The sequence below is a fragment of the Chrysochloris asiatica genome, unplaced genomic scaffold (genome assembly GCF_000296735.1).
Source record: "Chrysochloris asiatica unplaced genomic scaffold, ChrAsi1.0 scaffold00178, whole genome shotgun sequence".
In the NCBI taxonomy this organism is placed as follows: domain Eukaryota; kingdom Metazoa; phylum Chordata; class Mammalia; order Afrosoricida; family Chrysochloridae; genus Chrysochloris; species Chrysochloris asiatica.
In genome coordinates this window covers 6,595,929-6,614,500 of record NW_006408696.1, presented here as the reverse complement: position 1 = coordinate 6,614,500, position 18,572 = coordinate 6,595,929, and the positions used below count along the sequence as shown (strand labels likewise).

At 45.0% G+C, this 18,572-nt stretch overlaps 1 protein-coding gene across 2 annotated transcripts; it reads left to right on the top strand.

Moving 5' to 3' along the window:
* The first annotated feature begins 10,463 nt into the window (after nucleotides 1-10,463).
* On the top strand, nucleotides 10,464-18,054 carry LOC102834622 (40S ribosomal protein S15a-like). Of its 2 annotated transcripts, none has more exons than XM_006871970.1 (5): nucleotides 10,464-10,519; nucleotides 11,708-11,845; nucleotides 12,285-12,364; nucleotides 16,672-16,757; nucleotides 17,915-18,054. In XM_006871970.1, exons 2-5 carry the CDS (start codon nucleotides 11,713-11,715, stop codon nucleotides 18,006-18,008), a joined length of 393 nt encoding a protein of 130 aa, XP_006872032.1. In that variant the 5' UTR covers nucleotides 10,464-10,519; nucleotides 11,708-11,712; the 3' UTR covers nucleotides 18,009-18,054. The 2 variants fall into 2 exon arrangements, with proteins under 2 accessions (XP_006872032.1, XP_006872031.1); XM_006871969.1 differs by having other exon boundaries at nucleotides 10,495-10,585.
* Nucleotides 18,055-18,572: the final 518 nt, after the last annotated feature.

Genomic DNA, 18,572 nt, shown 5'->3' with positions numbered 1-18,572 from the left:
TGCATCTGCTTTCTTCAGTGTGGTTATTGGAGTATACATTGTCCCTGGGAACAGTTGCTACTATGCTGTCTATACGAAAATGTTACACAAGTAGCTCTTTGCTCTCCCTCACTCTGCCCCTAGTTACTAGAAACTCAAGACTTGCCAAGTAAAGCTTTGTGTGTGCCTAGTGTTGTACTGTCGAGTGTTGCTGGCTACAGTCTCAGCAGTTGTCCTCATATGGACAACTCATTAAGGGTAGTGACTTGTTGGTTTTCCTCCCCCACAGTTTATTGTATTATTTTCAGGCAATTTCATTTAAAATGAGATAATAGTGAACTTTATCCTTTACTACCTTTAGTTACCAGTGACTCCTGAAAATTGTTCGAGTTAATCTTTGCTTGCGGGAGTCGTGGTCTGGGGCTACGGGAAGTTGGTCCTGCTTCCTGTTTCCACAGGCTGCTTACCAGGAACTGGCTGGCCCGAACATGGAGACCACTATCACCACTGCTGATGAATAGGCCAATCCAGACTCACTCCTCATTCTGTGCCTTTAGGGTGGAAGAGGAGTCCCCCATAGCATCAAAGGAAATGAATGCCATGCCCCTAGTATTTGCTGGTTTCTCCCTTAAGCCAAACTTGTAATTTGTAGGCAACATTGATGTCTTCTAAGTGGGGGCTCTTGACGGGCAGAGAGCTTTGGTCCCCACCCACTTAGGCTTAGAGTAAGTCCTTAGAGCCTTTTCAATAGCAGACAAAAGATGGAGGGCTTTTAACAGTTTTAATTGTAGTAGAATTTCCAGCTGACTGAAACTAAAGTGCATAAAATGTTAAAGCCCGTGTGTATGACCTTCACTGCAGGGACAAAAGTCTTAGGTTAGTCAGGATTCATTTCTGTAGAAGGTAGGTTATCTTCCTAATCTCTTAAAACCAGAAGTCTTTAAAAGTACGCCTCAAGCTTCTCGTCTTGTGGTCATGCTGGCTCCTTCAATGCCCACAGGTTTGGACCAGGTGTCTGACCATTTCCCTCCATCTTTCTCTGCAGCAGGCAAGGGCTGTGGTAAGAACTGACTGTGAAAATGATTGTTAGCTTCTGGCCTGCAGAGATTTCCTAGCTCCTGGGAAAGCTGCTTAGAATCAGTCTGTCCTTTTCAGGAACTAGAAATTGAGAGTAGTTAAAATCTGTAGGAGTGATCCTCTGAGGGCCAACACTGTTGGGACATATTTGGGAACAATTAAACTCTGAACTAGATGTCATAGAGTTATGTGAATTTATTGCACTGATACTGTAAAACTTGGACCTTGTGGTATACCTGCCCCTAAATAAATACGCCCCCCTCTCTGTACTACTGTAGACAGTAGTGCCCATGTAGCATGTGGTTTTTTTTTTTTAATGTTTCATATGAAAATGACCTTCATTTTATGTGTTTCCTCATTGTATATAAAGCCTGTTATCTTACCTGGGTATTTTTGTGTGTGTGTTCTACTGATGTTCTACTGATTAACTACTTTTACACTTTTAATTCTGTATTATTTCTTCTACTTTGTTTTGTGTAAAAAGAAAAATTAAAAATGCAAAAAGCTGGAATCTCTCTTGGCCTCCCACTTTCTGTATGTTGTTAAGTGCCATGGAGTTGGTTGCCACCCATAGCGACCCTACATAAGGTTTCTGAGGAGCGGCTGGTGAGCTTGAACCATCGACCTTACAGTTCAAATGACTATGCAGTCCAGTGCATTAACCCACAGTGCCACACCAGGCCTCCTAGTTTAGCTAATAAAGCATGGTGATGTCAGGTGATGCTGAGCAACCCCGTCTATAACAGAACAAGCACTCCCGGCCTCAAAGTCGCTGCTAGGGTGAGCCCACTGCTGCTGCCGCTCTGTCAATCCATCGCATTAAGAATCGTACTTTTTTGGCTGGCCATTTACTTTTCAAGTATGATGTCATTGTCTAGAGACTGTCCCCTCCCATTACCATGAACAAAAGGACATGAAACAAACTCTTACCATCCTCACTTCTACAGAACATTCTGGCTGTACTTGTTCTTCTGAGACACCTGTCCAGGGTCTATTTAATATTCCTCAGCACCATAATTCACTGGCAGCATTTTGCAGTCTTAATTATTCATTGTCCAGCTTTCCCCACGCATATGAGGTGACTCAAGACACCGTAAATTGGGAAGGCATACCTTAGTCCTCAAAGTAACATCTGTGCTTTTTTAACACTTGAAAGAGGTCTTTAGTCCAATGTAGTATGTTACCTGATTTCTTTTTTAAGGCCAGAGTCAGTTTCACTGGGGACAAACCACTGAGTTGGCCCCCAGCAGTAGACCCCGCTGCCCTTTGCCCAGCTCCCGCAGCATCTATCGGCCCCAGTTGTAGAAAAACATTTTCTGGATGGGAAATCCATTTGCAGCAAAATGAAACAAGACCCATATTTCACACCAAAATGACCTCGACGTGGATTAAAGACCTAAATGTAAAACCTTGTACCATCTGTCCTGACTTAGTGACCCTGTGCACAACAGAACGAAACACTGCCCAGTCCTGCACCATTCTCACAATCATTGCTACACTTGAGCCCATTGCTGCTGCCACTGTGCCAATCCAGCTCGTTGGGGGGCTTCCTCTTTCTCTGACCCTCCACTTTACCAAACATGCTATATCCTTCCCCAGTGATTGATCCCTTCCAACAACATGTTCAAAATATGAGAGATTAAGTGTGGTCATCCAAGGAGTTTTCTGGCTGTACTTCTACACAGATCTGTTTGTTCATTTGGCAGTCCATGGTACTGTCAGTATTCTCCAACACCTTAACTCAAATGTGTCAATTCTTTATGGTCTTCCTTATTCACTGTCCAGCTTTCACATGCATATGAGGTTATTGAAAATACCATGGCTTGGGTTAGGCGCACCTTAGTCCTCAAGCTGACATCTTTGCTCTTCAACACTTTAAAAAGGTCTTGTGCAGCAGATTTGCCTAATGCAATATGTAGTTTGATTTCTTGACTGCTGCTTCCATAAAGTATAAAACCTAGAATTAGACAAATCATTCATGAAAAAATACAGACAAACTTAGGAGCTCTGATACATGGCATACGTACATTTATTAAACATAAAACAGCAGAAGACCAAAGAGATGATTCAAACCTCCTAAAAATTAAACACTTGTGTACATCAAAGGATTTCACCAAAAGTATAAAACAAGAACCCAGATTGGTGGGGAAATATCAGACAAAAGACTACTCTCCAAAATTCATAGAACTCTTCAACACCTCAACAAGAAGAATCCAGTTTAAAAATGGGCAGAGGATATGAGCAGATACTTCACTGAAGAAGACATTTCAGGCAGCCAACACACATGAAGAAATTCTCCCAGTCGTTAGCCATTAACGATGCCAATGAAAACCTTGTCAAGTGTCATCAAACCAGTTCTGACACATAGCAAACCTGTATAGGGTTTCTGAGGAGCGGTTAGTGAGCTTGAACTGCTGACCTTGCGGTCCAGCGCATTAACCCACAGTGCTACACCAGAAGTCCACATGAAAGAAGTTAGTTGTTAGTGCTGTGGAGTTGGTTCCAAATTTCCAACTCAAAGTGAACCTATATAGGTTTTCCGAGGCTGTAAATCTTTATGGGAAAAGAAAGCTTCATCTTTCTCTTGTAGAACTGCTGGTGAGCTCAAACAGCCAACCTTGTGGTTCACAGTCCAGTGTTTATCCTCAGAGCCATCACGTTCCCTAAAGAAGCTGGTTTGTTGTTGTTAAGTGTCATAGAGTCAGTTCCGACCCATAGCAACTCTGTATAGCGTTTTCAAGGAGTGGCTGGTGAGTTTGAACCACCAACCTTGCAGTTCAAACCTACCTTGCAGTCCAGCGCATTAGTCCACAACACCACACCCGGAAGTCTTTAATTTCTTTATCACTGGCTTTTATGGTTGCTGCTCAAATTTGAATAATCCCCCTTGTGGGGGATTGATATTATCCTATCACTGACTATGTTGTATGTCAGGATAGATCTTGAAATGCTCTTTATGATGATGAACGTGACACCATCCCTGTAATATCTCTCATTCTCAGGTTAATATTATCCTATCAGTGACAGTGTTGTATGTCAGGATAGATCTTGAAATGCTCTTTATGATGATGAACATGACACCATCCCTGTAAAATTTCTCATTCCCAGGAGAGTAGATCATATGATTGTCCAACTGAAAATGGTCAATACCAATCTATTTCAGCTCACTAATGGCCTAGGATATCCATCTTCAAGTGCTCATTTTCATTTTTGACAACTTTTGATCTTCCTAGATTCATACTTCTATGCTTCGATTATTCATGGGTGTTTACAGCTGTTTGTTCTCATTTTGAATCATGCCACACCAGTAAATGAAGCGCCATCCACGTCATTAAGGTTGACGCCACTTTGAGGGGCCATCTCTTCCCCACTTTGATTTTGAGTGTCTTCCTACCTGAGGGGCTCATCTGGTATTATATCAGACATGTCCTGCTGCTATTCATAAGGTCTTTACTGGCTAGTTGTTTAGAAGTAAACTGGTCCTTTTCTCCAGTCTCAGTCTGGAAGCTCTGCTGAAACCTGTCTGCCATGAGTGACCCTCCTGGTATTGAAATACCAGTGGCAAAGCATCCGGTATCACAGCAACATGCAAGCCACCACAGTACAACACACTGACAGAGCAGCAGTGGAATATAGTGTGTGTATGATTGCATTCATCTTCCAGTTAATGAATTACTCAGGATGTTTACTCTGTGACTATAAGGGACTCTTACAGAGTCCTGGTGTGGCTCTGCAGGATAAGCATAGGATTTAGCAAGATGGGTGGTTTATACCCATCAGTTGCTCCTTGGAAACCCTATACAGGATTGCTATGAGTTGGAACTGACTCTATGGCACTTAACAACAACATCAAGGTACTTTAAGAACTATGAAATAAAAGATTTAAATTCTTTTCATTTAGCAAATTTCCGGGTGCCATGCTAGATGGAAAGGAACTCTGGTAGAGTAGTGGTTACAAACTGGGCTGCTAACCTCAAGGTCAGCAGTTTAAAACTATTAGCTGTTCTGCAGGAGAAAGATGAGACTTTCTGCTCCTGTAACGATATATAGCCTCAGAAACCTTGTACACAGGGTCGCTGTGAGTTGGAACCGACTCCACAGCACATAACCACCATCATCACCACCACCACCATGCTAGAAGGAAGGAGCAACACTGATGAGAGAAAATCCACCACCCGCGTGTCAGTTCTGACTCACAGCGACCCTATAGGAGAACTGCTTGTGAGGGTCTCCCAGGTGTCATCTACAGGAGCAGACAGTCTCATCTTTCTCCCATGGAGCAGCCAGAACCTTTCAGTTAGCTGCCAAGTGCTTCAGCACTGAGCCATTAGTGTCCCTCCAATGAGTAAGATAGGACCAAAGATGTTGGGTCCGAGGACAGGGTCCTGAGCAGCCTCACGGAGCCTACAGGCTCCTCTGGCTCCAGAGTTGGCCCACTTGAGCTTGGCAAATCGGAGAGGCTCAAAGGGTGACCTTTATTTACCCTGAAAACACTTTTTCAAATTAGGGCCCAAATTGTATGTTTCCTCTTTGGGCCTCTCCGTACTGTTTAGTTGGAGTCCTGGTGCTAATACGCTGGACTGCAAAATCATTTGCACTGCAAGTTTGGTGGTTCAAGCTCACCAGCTGCTCCTCGGAAACCCTATACAGGATCATCATGGGTGGGAACCAACTTGAAGGCACTTAACAACAACCACATAATGGTTAGTGGGTCCTGGAAACAGATTATATATCAAATCCTGAGCCCCCTACTCCAAGCTCAAGATCCCTTCTTGGAGCCTCCTGGGGTTTTAGGAGGGTCCACAAAAGGAAAGTCTCTACCCAAGGTCACCACAGGCCTCCTCAGGGTGGTCACCTGATCCTCTGAAATGCTGATCTTCCACTTGGCAATTGTGCTCACCTGACTGGCTTCCTGCCCAGACCTGCATGGTTCCTCCAAAGGCGCACTCACTCCTTTTACAAAGTAAAGTATAACCAGGGAATTCTATATCCCTGAGACATTTAAATCCGGAGCTTTGCTTCCACAAGGTGTACCTGTGATTTGAGAAGCAGTGGGGGAAGGTGGGATGGGCTGATTAGCCAATAACTAATAACTAAGGGTGATTGAGTGCTGACAGCTAGGTTTGTGCTAATCTCTTGGAGCATTTCACTTACCCCTCCCCCGCCCCCAGCAAATGTTTAAGTACTTGGTAATGTCTCCATTTGACAGATGGGGAAACATTTGTCCATTCATTTACTCATCAAATATGTATTGAGAGCCTTCTATGTTCCAGATAGTTTTTTAAGACTCTGCAGCTACAGCAGTGAACACCACAAACACCACAGGCTGATTGTCTGCTAGTTTGAAACTGAATGGTTCAGAGCTAGGAGAGAGATGATGAAGACATGGCCAAGATTTCGGGAGGGAAGTGCCATGGAAAATACACTAGAGCAGGGAGGGGTGGCTGAAGAAAGCCAGGGAACCAGCCATGTGAAAGAAAGTTGAAGTCAGGGAACACTAAAGACCCGGAAGACAGGCAGCACATGTTTGGAGTGTCAGAGACACAGCATGCTGCAAGACAAGAGTGAGGGTGAGGTCTGGTGTAGGTGTGTGCAGGGAGACAGGTGAGCACATCAGGATGGAACCTGTACACTTTAACAACAATAATAATAAAAGCTGTTGTTCCAAATGTGTTGTTGTTGTTGTCAGGTGCCATTGAGTCAGTACCGACTCATAGCAACCCTATGCACAACAGAACAAAACACTGCCCAATTCTGGGCCAACCTCACAATGGTTGCTACGCTTGAGCCCATTGATGCTGCTATATTGACAATCCATCTCGTTGGAGGTCTTCCTCTTTTTTTCTGACCCTACACCTTACCAAACATGATATCCTTCTGCAGTGACTGGTCCTTCCTGACAATATGTCCGAAGTATGAGAGATGAAGTTTGGCCATCCTGGCCTCCAAGGAGCACTCTGGCTGCACTTCTTCCAACATGGATCTATTGGTTCTTTTGGCAGCCCATGGCACTTTCAATATTCTCCGCCAACACCATAACTCAAAAGCATCAACTCTTCTACGGTCTTCCTTATTCACTGTCCAACTTTCCATGCATACGAGGTTACTGAAAATACCATGGCTTTGGTCAGGAGCACCTTAGTCCTCAAGCTGACATCTTTGCTCTTCAACACTTTAAAAAGGGCTTACGCAGCAGATTTGCCTAATGCAATACGTTGTTTGATTTCTTTACTGCTGTTTCCCTGAGTGTTAATAGTTGATCCAAAAAGAATGAAGTCCTTGACAACTTCAATCTTTTCTCCGTTGAAAATAATGCTGTTTATTGGTCCAGTGGTGAGGATTTTTGTTTTCTTTACATTGAGATGTAATCCATACCGAAGGCTGTGTTCTTTGATCTTCATCAGTAAATGTTTTAAGTCCTCTTCACTTTCAGCGAGCTAGGTTGTATCGTCTGTATATCGCAGGTTGTTAATGAGTCTTGCTCCAATCCTGATGCCATGCACGTTTTTCCTCATATAACCCAGCTTCTCTGATTATTTGCTCAGCATACGGGTTGAATAAGTATGGTGAAAGAACACAACCTTGTTGCACACCTTCTTTAATTTTAAACCATTCAGTGTTGAGAATAAACACAGCAACAAAACCCCCACACTCAGCAGTTTCTTCATGTACAGTGAAACTGATCACATTCTTTGAGTTGGGCAACCCTTTTGCCCTCCTTTTCTGAGCTCTCCCTCCCAACAGCCATGTAATCTTTTGTAAGGAATCTAGACTTTATGCTGTGGTGGGGAACCCCAGTAGGGCACTTCATCTGACTTCTATTTTTTTAAAAAAGCTTATTCTGCCACTGTTGTAAAAAGCTAAGACAAGGTTTTCTTGATAAAATAAATATTTATTCTATGGTGGTTATCAGGGGTGGGAGGGAAAGGAAAATTATTCACAGGCTAAAGGGTTGTTGTTGTTTAGTGCCATCAAGTTGATTCCAACCCATAGCGACCCTGTGTAGAGTTTCCAAGGAGCAGCTGGTGAGCTTGAACTGGTGAGCTTGAACCACCAACATCAACATCACAGTTCAAACAACTTTGCAGCCTGATGCATTTGCCCACAGCACCACATCAGACACAAGTTACTTTGGGAGACAAGAGGGAGGTGGTAGAGGAAAGGTGAAGGTAGCAGGAGGCAGGGGGGAGTGCAAGAATGTAAGTGACCAGAGATGAATACTGTTGTTAACTGAGGTACATGGAGGGGATTGCAATGGTGCAAAGTATCTGATGTGTTGAATAGAAAACTGACCATCTGATCTGTAAACCTTCACTCAAGTCACAATAAAAAGTTAAAAGATTAAAGAAATGAACAAAAGGTCACGCTGGTTGCTATGTGAACAAGAACTAGGGCAGCAGCAAACCCAAACCAGACCTGTGGCTTCTAACTCAGTGACCCACAGGACAGAGTAGAACTGCTTCTAGGGTTTCTGAAAGCAGACTGCAACATCTTCCTCCCATGGAAATGTCCGTGACCTTTCCATTAGCAGCCCAGCACTTAATCCATCGTGCCCCTGGCATCTGTCTTAGATAAAGGGGTGACTGCAGCTATTTCAGATGTTAGGAAATTGTCTCAGATCACTGGTCTCTAAAGAGGGTGGAGCCAGAATTAACTCCTGCCAGATGATCTGTCCCAGGGCCTCATGCCAGGCTCTTTCTACAGCCAAAATAGGAGGGTAATTCAAAAAGTCTTGCTACTAGGCTCCAGTTTAGATATGCTTGGGTCAATTCCAAACAAAACCTGTTTAAACAAGTCTCTGTCATCAGTGGATGGCTGCAGACAAGCTCTCTCAGTTACTTGTTTGTTAGGGTGTCTTTAAAAAATGTCCAATGAAAACAGATCCTTCTAAAAGGACCAGCTGGGTCACTTCAATTTAAGGCGGAGAGGTCAGCTCAAACGGTTATGGTGACTGGTTTTGGGGACTACATTTTGATAGAGTTTCTTGAAGGACACAGGACCATCATGGGCATTTATTAGGATGAAATTTTAAGAAGTTAGAAAACTTAATTGGTGAGAAAAAGGTCAGGAAAGCTGCACCAAGGAATGTTTTCCCATCAAGAATGCACCTAGTCATTCTTCAAGGGTAGCAAGGCTGTCCTAGGAGAATTTCACCAGGAAACCTCTTCTGATCCTTCCTACACCCTTCCTGTTTTATTCCCCCAATTCAAAGAACATTCCAAAGGAACAAAATTTTGAGTCCCTCAGGTTACTCAAACTGCTGTTTTGATACCGTGTAAATTGAAGAACACAGAACTCTTTGGTGAAGACTTACAGTTGTTAAATGCCAACAAGTCGGTTTGAACTCTTAGAGACCCTGTCTGTATAGGATCTAAGGAGCAGCTGGTAGGTAGGTTCGTACCACCAGTCAGCAGTTCAGTGCTTATCCTATAGCACCATACCAACTTAGAAAGATGGAAACACTGCCTTCAGAATTGTATAGACTTAGATGGAGGATGTGTTGCAAAACAAAGTTTTCACATTTTAATTTCTTGTTTAATAAAGAATTTTATGTTGTGACCAGAAGAACTAGATGATGCCCAGCTACCACTACCAACTGTTCTAAAAAGGATTACATTAGAAATGAGCAATGTAGAACAAAACCATAAAAAGATCAGACGTACTGGTAGGAGAGAAACCAGTGCAAACCATGATGGACCTTAGTCACCCTTCAAGTCCAGAAACTCACCCTCATGACTCAACTTGAGTCAATCAACAGGCAGCTCTGCAGGGTGGTATGCACTTTCAAATCATCTAACATTTGAGTTCAAAAGAGCAGCCTTTACCAAAGGACAAAATCCATAAGGCAGGAAGGGAATGATAGGAAAGGTGGAGTACTGAAAGTGCCATAGGCTGCCAGAAGTGGAAGAAGTGCAGCCAGAGGGCTCCTTGGAGGCCAGGATGGCCAAACTTTGTCTCTCATACTTCGGACATGTTGTCAGGAGGGACCAGTCGCTGGAGAAGGATAACATGTTTGGTAAGGTGGAGGGTCTGAGATAAAGAGGAAGAACCCCAGAGAGATGGATTGTCAATATGGCAGCATCAGTGGGCTGAAGCGTGGAAACAATTGTGAGGTTAGCCCAGGACCAGGCAGTGGTGAGTTCTGTTGTGGTATGAGTTTGTACCGACTGGAGCTGTGGGTTAATGCGCCAGACTGCAAGGCGCATTGAACTGCAAGGTCTGCGGCTCAAGCTCACCAGCCGCTCCTCGAAAACCCTGTACAAGGTCTCTGTGGGTCCGAACTGACTCAAAAGCACTTAACAACACCACCACCAACAACCGCTAATGTGGTTCCGTCCCTTCACAGAGCCGTCCCATTTTTATTTAAATAACCACGCGTTGAAGATCTCGCGATAGCCTGCCCGCTTCCCATAACCCCGTGTGTTCGCTCCTTCCTTCCTCTTTCCGCCATTTTTCTCTGCCGGTGAGTAGCTACCTCTGAGCGTTCCAACACCATCCGCTGGCAATCGGCGCCATCCTGCTGTCTGAGGCTCCGTTTCGTTGCTCTGCGACAACTCTGGGACCTCCCTGGGTCGGGGATCCTGACCTCGAGCGGCCCTGTGTAGCCCAAGGGAGGCCCTGGCGCGCCATGTCCGGCCCCCTATGCAGCCGGGACGGCGGTGCTCAGGCCGCAGCGCTAGCGGGAACCGAAGTTTCCCACCTCCCGGAGCGGCGTGTGCAGACCTTGAGCTCCACTATGCGGCTGATGTTATCCTCGCCTCCGGGTGTTGGGACGCATTGGGGACGGTGGTCGCGGTGTGGGAACGGTGGTCCGCACTCTGGGAACGCGGCCTTCTACCTGTGTCCTGAGTTGGTGGGAACTAGCGCGAATCCTGTGGCAGCTTCTGAGCTTCAGGAAGCCGCAGGGTCCCCCGTGTCGGGGCGGGAAGCACGGTTTGGCCCCATGCTTAAGAGCTCTGTGGTTTTCATTGGGACGTGAAATATTTTAATGTTTGTCAGTGGGTGGTACGCTTTCTGGTAGACGTTTTAGATGGTTGTGTGCCAGTGTTAAAAGGTAGAATTTTGGGGAAACGCATCTGGGACAAGGCTGAAAGTGAGTCCGTTTTAGACTTATATATGGAGCCCTAGTGGCGCTGTAGGTAAGCCCTGGACTACGGACCACCAGCCTCCCTGCAGGCGAAAGATGAGGCTTTCTGCTCTGGTAAAGATTTGCCGCCTCGGAAACCCTGTAAGTCGGAACCGACTCTACGGCACTAACAATAACAGTACAGATGCTACAGGATTTCAGAAGTTTGGGAAATACTGCCCGTGTTACCAGTGCCCATTTTGAATAATTGACCAGCCATTCCTTGTATATGGTTTTGGTAGGTGTCAATTTCTGCTAATTCTAAGTTTCTTGGGGGATTTTGTTTTAATTTTTTTCCCCCCAGTGTACTGCAGGATTTGTAGAATAGTGGGTAGTAAATGAATGTGGGCCAAAGTGTTTATCGACTGACATTCTAGTCTCTGCTGCTTAAGCAGGAAGTCTTAGGTGCAGGAATACTGGAAAACACACTTGTTTGAGTTAGACAAGGATGCTTTTGAAGGGGAATGATTTGGTGTCTGCAGATGTTGACAATGTGAGTATAAGGATTTGTCTCTTTCTCACCAGCCATCATGGTGCGCATGAATGTCTTGGCCGACGCTCTTAAGAGCATCAATAATGCTGAGAAGAGGGGTAAACGCCAGGTTCTTATCCGGCCGTGCTCCAAAGTCATCGTTCGGTTCCTGACAGTGATGATGAAGCATGGTAAGGACTGTGCCTTGTTTGGGTGTGAAGTCAGTTACAGGGGTCGGGGGAGGGGGGAGCAATCGTGGCAAAGAATCACTGGTGAAATAGGACTGGAAAAGGATGCTTAAATGTTGAGCTGGTGTTTTGAGAGTTCATAGTTGAGTTCTTTTGCAACGTGTCATTGGAGGAGCTCAGAGTGCTTTGGGGTGGAGGAGAACATGGTGCCCAGACAAGCCTCTGGGAGTGGGAACTTTGGTCAGGTGAAGGATTGACACCAAAAAGCTTTTTTATTACTAGGTTGTGTGCCTTCCTCAATCCCTAAACTTCAGTCATGAGATGATTTGAGGTTAAAGGATTCGGTATTTAGGAGGCAAACAGTAGGACGGTTGTTAGAGGAACATAATAGATGTAGGTGTGTCAGAGTAAGTAATATTTAATGGTTATTTATGATCTGCAGGTTACATTGGTGAATTTGAAATCATTGATGATCACAGAGCTGGGAAAATCGTTGTGAACCTCACTGGCAGGTTAAACAAGGTAAGAATCTTAAGGTTGTCTAATTGCCTTAGTGAGTACTCAAAGGTGGTGCTGTGCTTATCTTCTTTACTATCAGCTGGCCCAGGGTTGGGTGAAGCTGACCCTGGTGGTGCTGGATCCTGCGTTTTACACACACACAAACACACACTGACTTGCACCTGGACAGCCCAAGGCCACTAAGCCCCTCACTTATAACCAACTCTCTCCTTCCGCTCTGTGAAAAGATTCTCTCTGTGTTTGCAGTGATGGGCGCACTACGTGTCTGAGGTCTATGCTGCCTTTCCGTTTGACTGGTAACCTGTATGGCATTGGTTCCCGTAGCACAGGGCTCTGCGGGAGAAAGGGTGTTCCGTGAACATTTACAGTCTCAGAAACACTATGTAGGGTGCTGTGAGTCTGGATGTGATGATGGGTTTGTGTGGGTGCCTGGTGGTGCAGAGTAAGTACGCAGATGTCTTAAGCTAGTTAAGATTCCAGAACTGCTCAGTGTGATTTTTGTGTTCAGGTTTGTTGCATTCAGATTTCTAGTTCACTCAGGAGGGTACTTCTTAACACGGAGTGGTTACTCAAGGTAAGCAGTTCAAAACGACCAGCCGTTCCGCAGGAGAAAGATGGAGATCTGCACTCAAAGATTACAGTCTCAGAAACCCCATGCAGGGTCGCTATGAGTCCACCATCACTGAACGTGAAGACTTTAGAAGATTATTAGCTGTTTGTAGCACAAAAGGGGATTTGAATTCACTTTGTCACACTGATCCTCATAGGTGTTCTTGCAGTGGAAAGGAGTTTGTCACTAGTTTTCTCTTAGCAGTTTAAGGTGTCCACTAAAGTCTCCCAACTAGTAACTGGCTGGAGAGCTGTTTCCAGCATATAGATTTTAAAAAGCTGAATTCTGTTGCCAAACAATAGGTTGTCACTCGTGGTGACATTAGTTATATTGCTGGCATACCCCTTTTTAGGGTTATCTTGGCTGTAATCGCTCAGGAAGCAGAGTCTTTGTTTTGTTGTGCCTTGTGGTGGGTTTGAACCACCAACCCTTTTAGGTTTGATGTTGAATGCAAACCATTTGTACTGCACAAAAATTAAATTCAACTCATAGCGACGAGAACTACAGCCCCATAGGGTTTTTTTTTTTTTTTTTTAATTGTGAATTATGGGAGAACATTAGAACATTAGCTTTATATTCATCCTATCCTGTATCATTTTATTGCCATGGTTACAGTCCCCTCCATGTATCATCAACTAACCAAAGGGTATACCCTGCAACCCTGCTCCCCACCTCCCACCCCCTACCCCCTGTCAGCACACAGCTCCTCTCCATCTCTGGGTCTAGAGTTCCCAGCTGCTCCATCTCTCCATGTTATCGTCTCTGCCTCCATCTCTGGCGTCACGGCTTCTCTGGGTAGGGTCCCACACTCTGCTCTTCTCCTTTGATGGGCCCAGGGACTTCTGCTCCTAGACTACAGTCAATCACTCCCCTTCTTTTGCTACAAAATGTCTACCTTTACATTTCCAACCCTCACAATCAGTCCTGATAAACAGTTATTCACTGTTGTACCACAAGAGACCTGTCCCCATCTCCTTTCTTCAGTCCTGCCTAGACAGATTGGATACTACTCAGTGGAGATTCTACCTTCCCCCACACCCTCTGAAACTAAGTTCCCTCTTGAAAGCTTGTAAGCCAGTCACTTCTTGCCTTTGTAGTCCCCCTCCCCCCATTTGGGTAGCCAATGTCCAAGTTGCCCATTCCTGTCTACTCTGTATGGAGGAAGTGACCCATAGGGTTTTATAGAATTTGACTACTGCATCTTCCATGAAGCAGCTGGTGGGTGTGGCCTGTCAACATTTTGGTTCGTAACTGAGTGCTTAACAACTGTGCCAACACTGGGACCTTGTGTATTATGTGCCATCAATTGTGTATTGGGTTTCTAAGGCTGTAAATCTCTGGCAGCAGAAAGCCTAATTTTTCTCTTTGAGAGCACTACTGGTGGATTCAAATCGCAGACCCGATGTTTTTGACAGTGTAATCCATTACACCACCAGCACTCCCATATATATTTCGTTGCTAAGTGCCGTCTAGTTGGTTCTAACACATAGCGACCCTGTATAGGGTTTCCAAGGAGCAACTGGTGAGCTTGAACTGCCAACCTTGTGGTTCAAACTGAATTTGCAGTCCAGCACATGAACCTACAGTACCACACCAGGACTCCTGGTGTGACACTTATACTGTCCTGCAACACTGGACTGCTAACCACAAAGTTCAGACCCACCAGCCACTCCTTAGAAACTACAGGGTCACTGTAGTGAGGTGGAACTGATGTGACAGCATTTAGCAACGTACTGGCTGTTGATTGAGCTAATGAAAAGTAGAATTTCAAATTCCTCTTGGATGTTATATATGCAAAATGAGATGAAAAGTAAATTTAAACCTTTGTTCTGTGGTATACTAGTTTGAAAAAATTCTGGTTGAGAGGCAAATGGAATTTCTTCAAACTCCCTTTTTCATAGAATAATGGTGTCTTAGATTCCCTCATGTAAGAAATGAGACTGGTGTGCTGTGGAACGCAACAGCAGATAGTGTTGGAAGACTAGATTATCGAAGAAACATCTGCTCATGGGACTATCTGTACTTCGTGCCCTTGGAGTGGGTTCCAGCTCAGCGACCCTGCCCAGTCCAGCGCTATCCTCATAATTACTGTTGTGTTAGAGCCCATTGTTGCTGTTACGGTGTCAGCAGTCCATCTCTACTGGTTTTCCAAGTGTGTTGTCCAGGGACTGGTCCCTCCTGATGACATGTCCAAAACAGAGATGAAGTCTTGCTATCCTCACTTCTTTCTAAGCAGTATTTTGACTATACTGTGTCTAAGGAGCATTCTGGCTGTACTTCTTCCCAGACAGATTTGTTTGTTCTTCTGGCAGTCCATGGTACTTTCAATATATTCTTCTACAACACCATAACTCAAATGCATTGGTTTCTATAGTTTTCTTTATTCATTTTCCAACTGTCACATGCAAAGCAGTGGAATAAGGGTAGAAAATGCAGACTGAACAAGTTTCCAGGTCTGGGGTGATCGGGTCATTCTGATAGGCCTGTTTTTTACTTGTGTGGTTTGGCATCTTTGCCTAGGAAAGCATCATATTTGCCAAGTTGATTTGCAGGTGGTCCGGAGGCTGAATTGTGACCAATCTCAAAGTCTTGTCAGAGAGCTATATGGAAGGATGGGCAGGTTCACCTGTCTGCCTGATGGGAATGATTGCCTATGAAATGTGATTTGGGGTTTGCCATATCATTGATTAAACAGGAGAATGATATGGCAATCTGCTTCCATAAATAGTTGACAGCTTTGCACACGCAGTGGTAGCAGGGCAATTCTGCCCTGTCCAGTGGGGCACATTGATTCAGAATTGGACAGTTGGGGGAATTGGTTTTTATGGTTTTGAAAGATTGAAGTGCATAATGCTTAGTCTCTGGAGGCATTGCTATGCTAGAATTGCTAGAATCTCCTATAGCCCACTGGGAGGTGCTGATGGCCTGACATGTAGACTGTCCATTGCTGAATTATCCTGTGTTGGGGTGTTTCAGTTAAGTTCATTTTGCATCTTGTACTATTTTGTGACTTTGTGCAGCCATGCTTCAGTATCTTTTCCAAATTGTGCCACTTCTCCCCCATCCAGTAATCATCTTTGCTTTCTATGTTTGCTGTTTCCATGTAAATAAGGCTGCACAAGTTTTGTCCTTTTGTGATTCTCATTTTCAAGATTCATCCATGGTGTGGCCTGTGTGGCTTATATTTTGCTTCTCCACAGTTACTGTATGGCATCTCTGCATGGACATTCCGTAGGTTCCGCATTTTGGCACCTGTGGAGTGCTGCAGTGAGCACTGGTAGGCAGGTTCCTGGTTGCCTGCCTGTCTTCCACTAAGGGAAGACCTGTCAAGCTCCCCACCGTGACTGCACCTGTCCTAGGTGGTGAGCTGTAAGATAAGCACTGGACTGCTAAATCGACTCTGGAGCACCAAACAGCACACTCACACAGCAGTGGATGGAGGGATTCAGCTTGGCCACAACCTCACCAACACTTGTTCTTCTGTTTTCTATTTTGAAAGATGTTAATACTTTGTTAATTTTCTCCTTAGGCAGATGGCTAACCTGGTAGGCAGAGGCAAGACAGTCTTGACTGTTGTTCACATGGCATCTATGAGACATTGTTTGTACATTCAGTGCTGGGTGACAGTACGTGTGGCTGCTGTTGGGCTAATCTGGGTTTCTGTTGAAGTGGGACTAGTGCTTTCTGTTACCTTTTACAGTGTGGCGTGATCAGCCCTCGGTTTGATGTGCAGCTGAAAGACCTAGAAAAATGGCAGAATAATCTGCTCCCGTCCCGTCAGTTTGGGTAAGAATTGGTTTTCCTTGGCTAAGGGTGGCTGTGATGTAGTGTGGTGGTGGTTACTGCACTACTTAGGAATGGGCTCTATTTACAACCATGTCCTGGGTTGGCTTCGGGGTCTGAGCTCTGCTGGGGAAACAGACTGGCTGAAAGGACAGTAGCTTGGGCTTCCGTTTTCTGTCCCCTTGTCCCAGTGCATGTGTTCCCAGTACTGTGGGCCCCTCCCCTCAATCACTGCACCCTAGACCTCATCTCACTGCTAGAGGTGTAGCTGGGAGGCCCGAATTAACTTTGTTCTCCTTTAAAGTGAAATTGAAGGCCCCTCCTGCCCCCAGTCATGTTTGGGGAATCATGGTGTGATGTTGTGTAGTCTAAGCACTGGGCTGCTCATCACAAGGTTGGCAGTTCAGACCCACCAGTCACTCCTTGAAATCCCTATACAGGGTCACTATAAGTCAGAAATAACTCAGCAACAATCTTGTTTGGAAGCACAGTGACTCCATAAGATAAGCACTGGACTGCTAGCTAGCTACAAGGTCTGTGATTCAAGTGTGCTAGCTGTTTCGCGGGAGAAAGATGAGGCTTTCTGCTCCTGTGTAGATTTTAAAAGCCTCAGAAACCCTATAGGACTCGACAAGCACTTGACAACAATAGCACGGTATCCCCTTCCCCCAGCAACCATGTTTGATGCCGTGGTTGGAATATATGCCCATTACATCATAGTAACTGTATTGCATGTGTAATAATTGTACTAATTTTAAGACCTCAGGGTCGACACATACTACTCTAGGTCTTAGATGTGTTTCCTTGTTTCTTATTGTAACCCCTAAGGTGGTAAGGACAAGTTGAGCTCCCAATGTGCGAATGAATTCTGTACAAATAATGTACCTGTGGTCATGCATGTACACTTAGCGCTCTGAGGGTGAGTGTAGTTGGGGTCTCTGTATTTGCATCTTTTGGTTCCTGGAGTGATGCTCTGTCCGCCTAGATCCTTCACAGTCTACAAGGCCAGGCATCAGTCAGTCCTGTGTGTGTGTTGGGAGGTCTGCTGTAGCCTGAGGTGTATGCTTGTGCTTTTGCTTTCTCCTGGAAGATGTGGCTGTATGAAGAGCTGTTCATTTTTAGGAAGCACTCAGACCAGCATTTTTTCCTTCTTTCCATAGTTTCATTGTACTGACGACCTCAGCTGGCATCATGGACCATGAGGAAGCAAGACGAAAACACACAGGAGGGAAAATCCTGGGATTCTTTTTCTAGGGATGTAATACATTCAAATAAAATGCCTCAATGGACTCTGCTGTTTTCCCCTCCTTCGTTTTCATCTTTCTGTCTGTGTAGGCAGAGCATCTGTGGTCTGTATAACTGATGAATGCAGTTTCCATATCAAGCATCAAACTGAAGTGAAGGAGAAAAGGTCTAACCTGACCATCACCTCCATACCCCCTAGAGGCATGTGTGTTTGGCCCTGAGGGGGGTTGGATCTGGGTGGTGCCAAGCTGTCCCTGTCTAGTTAACCCTTTGCTGTCTACAGCTCTAAAAACTTGGTTGGTAATTGTGGAAGTGTAGTTCGGGTTGGTCTGGTGGTGTATGCTCCGCAGCCATTGCTGGTGAAGTGGATGAAAGTGGCAGCATTGGTTCAGTGCAGCCCCTGCCACCACAGGAAGCTGTGCACTAGTACGTTGGTAATTTGTCATGGAACCTGCTGTTGAAGTGGTACCTGGCTTTGTTGGCTCAAAGGAAGCACTAGGGTGTCAAAGGTGGTTCTGGTTCCTGCTTGGTCATTCCAAACCACTAGTGAAGATAGCCTTCAGCATTTTCATT

Coding starts and splice junctions, on each gene's coding strand:
- LOC102834622 (XM_006871970.1), top strand. CDS start 11,713: ATGGTGCGCATGAATGTCTTGGCCGACGCTCTTAAGAGCATCAATAAT. Junction 11,846..12,284: donor GACAGTGATGATGAAGCATG/GTAAGGACTGTG, acceptor TATGATCTGCAG/GTTACATTGGTGAATTTGAA. Junction 12,365..16,671: donor TCACTGGCAGGTTAAACAAG/GTAAGAATCTTA, acceptor TACCTTTTACAG/TGTGGCGTGATCAGCCCTCG.